At 39.0% G+C, this 4,363-nt stretch overlaps 1 protein-coding gene across 1 annotated transcript; it reads right to left on the bottom strand.

The window, feature by feature from the left end:
- Positions 1-6: 6 nt before the first annotated feature.
- On the bottom strand, positions 7-4,357 carry LOC126387176 (UDP-glucuronosyltransferase 2B31-like; the record flags this gene model as incomplete). Its single annotated transcript, XM_050039725.1, has 1 exon — positions 7-4,357. A coding segment is annotated over exon 1 (841 nt), but the record flags the coding sequence as incomplete, so codon positions are not given.
- Between the last annotated feature and the right edge of the window lie 6 nt (positions 4,358-4,363).

Below are 4,363 nucleotides of genomic sequence, written 5' to 3'. Positions count from 1 at the left end.
AGGTAAAATCATTCCTCATCAGCCAGATGTCTGCTGCCTGAAACAGCTCTATGTAGTGTACATCTTTACCAAAGTAACGATGAACAAATGGTTTGTAGTTTTGGTCTGTGATGTACCAAACTTGAAAACATAAGAAGAAATAGCAAAAGACGTTCTTGACTCTCTCAGGAAAGGTCATCTTGTCAGTCAGCTCTGACAATGCTATTGGGACATAGGAGAGTGGGGAAGGTGCGATTACAGGATGGGCCTCACCTTGAACACTCCACCTCACATTGAGGACAATTGGAAGACCCAGACGGTGAGCCAGAAGCACCCCTGCACCAGCTGCAGGGTCTGTCAGAACCACATCATATTTGGCATCGCGGAAGCTCTGCATTAGTTTGGTATTTTCAAACACCCCCCCCACCATCTGAACCACCAGAACATGCATCTGATAGAACAGTTCCACCAGTTCATACTCCAGAGATATAAGAGTCCAAAGTGAAGCACCTGTCCGTCGTAGGTTCATCATTCTGGTTGCAAATGACTCCATGCGTCCCTCATCAAAACCAGCAGACAATTCCACAGTGATGGACTTGTAGAACGGGGACTCCGGCTGGATGTACCAGCTGTCTGATGTCCTTACCACTGTGATTTCATGACCCCTTGAATGAAGCTCCTCAACGAGGACTTTCATGTTGATCCAGTGGCTTCCATCAAAGGGGAACACCAGGACTTTTCCTCCATTTACCAAGGGTGAAGAGCAGAACAGCACCACAAGTGCCACCAAGATCGGTTGATACATCTCTGAAAAAGATTCTGACAAGAGATGTAAGGATGTTAGATCCTGCTCAACAAGTCTTAACATTTCTTGAGCTCAAGAGGATCCAAAAACCTAACAATTTAACATAAAGAACTGCAAATAGAGAACAGAGTTGTCTAATTTCAAATACGTCATAGTTTAAGAAAGGTTTGTGCCAACTGTGAGCATCTCTATATTATACACAGTTCTATGGTCTGCTGTATTCTTTTCAACACAATCACCAAAATAAATGTCGGCATTGTACAGTTTGGAAAACCATGGATACGTTACATTTGTATGTTATTATGTAACTGAAGGCACAAAAACCACTTAGTTATGGCTAGGAAAAGATCATGTTTTGTCTTAAAATACCACTTTTTGTGGTGTTATCCTGGCAGGAAATGTGTCTGAAAATAACCGCTTTTCGTGCACCGTCCTCGCGGGAAAAGCAACAGCAGACCACTAAAAACCACCCACACTTAAAGGTCTAGTGTGTGTGGATTTATTGGCATCTAGCCATAAGGCTCCAGATTGCAACAACTGAAACTTCTAGCGTGTGCCAAGTGAAGGAGAGCTACAGAGGTTGATGCAAAAAAAGTGTGGCAAACTCTGTGGAGGAGGACCCACTCTGTATGGAGATATAAATGGCTCAATCTAATGTAACGAAAACACAGTGACTCTTAGTGAGATGATTAAACACTAATGAAAACATAGTTATGAATATCATATACCATTTCTGCCAATATATCTAAATTCTAGGGGTGGGAATCACCAGAAGATCCATAATGCAATATTATCACAATACTTAAGTCATGATACAATATTATTACGATTTTAAATATGTTGCGATGTGCCGAGTATTGCGATAAAAATATTTTTTATATATTGCAATTTATCACCTTTTTTCAACTGTAAATTATGTCCCCAAAGGAAAACTTTGTCAACATCCGTTTTATCTAATAAGTTTTCAGACTGTTCATCTCACTTCAGTCATTTTTCTGCAGCAAAATTTATCTAGTGGACTGAAAAAACACCTGATTATATAATTCCAGTTTAAAGTTTACTTTGCATTTGTCATATAAATAATTTATCTAATAAAGAAATCGATACGTGGCACTGTGTGATGATATGGTATTGCCAAACAAAAATATCCAGATGCTATGCTGTATCGATTTTTTTCCCCCCACACCTACTAAGTTCTACACACTGGTCCTTTAAAAGCCACTGGAAAAACAGCAACAGGTTGCTAATACCAACCGGTTTTGTTGTTTGTCGGTCCTGAACAGTGGTCTGCAGCTTGACAGGCATCTCGCCTAGGTGATACGCCATCAGCCATCCTCTCAACCTCACTAACTTTAGAAATGTTGATATGATACGTTTGAAACATACAAATGTAAGGTATTCGTGGTTTGCAGAAATGTACAGCGGCAAGATTTTCTTCTGGCGACTGGGCTGTGATTGTGTTATTTTTGAAGGCAGAAAATACAACTTTGAGTGTTAAAATCCTAACAAATTATAATATGATTGATTCATAACAGGACAAAGATGGCAGCATACATTTTTGGCTGGATAAACTATGCATAAAATGTATTAATTTCATGAAATATTTGTTCCCAGTACGTCTCAAAAATAAGGATTGATACATAGTGGTTGGAGAATAAAGTTGTAATCATTATTATGATATGGATAACAATATTTTACAAGGTTTTTATTATGGTTCTGACTGTATAATGTATTTGTTTATGTAAAACACTGAGTCATCATGTTTGTATACTGTACAAAAATGGTCCTGTGTGTATACATCACTGTGTATACTGTATGTATTGTCCAGGATGAAAGTTGTTCATTATGTTTGCAGACTGGTGCCACACAAAGACAGTCGCCAAAGTACATATGAAATAATCACATTTTTGAGAAGCAATTAATTGTGTTACTCAGTTATGCAGTACACAAGTCCAAACTCTTAAAATGCTTTATTAAACTTTTTCTTTTGCACATACAGCTTGCTCAAAATCATTATTTGTACAACATGAATTAGTGGAACAAAAACATGACGACATCATATTATTACTAAAAATTGTAAATGGTATTAAATCATCACCCACCGCTAGTGACAAAAAATCACAAAATATATGTGTCAGTTTTCATAAATCAAGCTAATTTAATTTTATTAAAGCCAGTACAGTGGTTTATGAGAATAGAAAAATGTTAAAGAACCCTCCCCGAGTAATTCCTCAAAACCATCCCTGGATGCAGACTAAAAGCTGCTGGCTTGACGAAAGGTCAAACTTTCCACCAGATAGTATTTAATTATTTACAGATTTTTGAGACATGCTGCTTACCAAACAACAGAACAGAGCAGAACAGAAACATGAGGTCTTTATCTGAGGTTGTTATGTGATATGAGGTAGTGTTTTGCACAGGATTTTGTGAGACTGTGGTGGGTGGACCTTGGACCCTTTAGAGGGCTCTGGTGGCATGCTCACCCAGAAGAAAATTTTGTACATTTTAAAGTGAAATGCATAAATCTGGTGAACTCTGGGGGGAAATTAAGAGGCTACAGATCTATGAAGAACTTTGTGCTCTTGTAAACTATTTGTATTGTAATGTCGCAAAGCAATGAAATGTTTTCTTCCGCTTCCTTCTCTTTTGTGAGCACTGGCCCGAATGAGCAACTGTCTGATTATATTTACTGGCCCACTGGCCTGGGTCTGGCCCTTGGGCATTCCCTATTGTTGAACCTTGCATAAACACATTGGTTGTATGCATAGACGTCACCCACTGGCTTGTTGACTCACGTTTTGAAGCCTTGAGTGTGGCATTTTGGCTGTTGCCATCTTGGATTTTTGGGGCCAGATGTGACCATATTTGGACGAGGGGGTGAAGCTGTGGAGGAGCAAGGGGTGGATCTGACTCATAGACTGTAGTTACTGTAGACGGTAGCTATATAAAAATGTACTGCCCGTACAGCTGTCATGAATGACGCATTTAGCTATTGAGAACAAAACCAGTTTTTGTACCAGGCTGTAAACATGTTTATTTCTGCTGTAAAGTTTGACATTTTAACAGGGGGGTCTATGGGTATTGACTCGTTTTTGGAGTCAGCCTCAAGTGGCCATTCAAGGAACTGCAGTATTCTTTATTTTTCTTGGTTGCTTGGTTGTATAGATTTGAATTGTGAGGACATAGCAAAGAACACAGCATTAGTCTTTAATGTTCTAATGAGAAGTGCAACAATATGTACGGTTCATTATGAAACTCTGGTGAGCCACAGTCTAGGCAATTAATGGGAAACACTGTGAGGTTTGTGGATGTATACACACACTTAGGTGTGCTGGGGTACCAGTGTCGGACTGTTTGCAGCCTGCTCAGGACTCTGAATACAGAGCAGAATAGTTTACTAATGTTTTTTGTTTTTTTTTACTGGATCCAGGAAATCTGACACAACCAACTTTAAGCACGTTTTTCATTCCTTTTTGACTTTGCTTCCAGAAAACACTCTTCGCCACAAAAACTTAACCGCAAACATGAAAACAGCAAATACTAGTAAAACAACTGCCAGCAGAAACGCCACCACATCAA

The sequence above is a fragment of the Epinephelus moara genome, unplaced genomic scaffold (assembly GCF_006386435.1).
Source record: "Epinephelus moara isolate mb unplaced genomic scaffold, YSFRI_EMoa_1.0 scaffold2600, whole genome shotgun sequence".
Taxonomy (NCBI): Eukaryota; Metazoa; Chordata; class Actinopteri; order Perciformes; family Serranidae; genus Epinephelus; species Epinephelus moara.
Note: the sequence above shows the minus strand (reverse complement) of the source record. Positions and strands in the feature narration are given on the sequence as shown.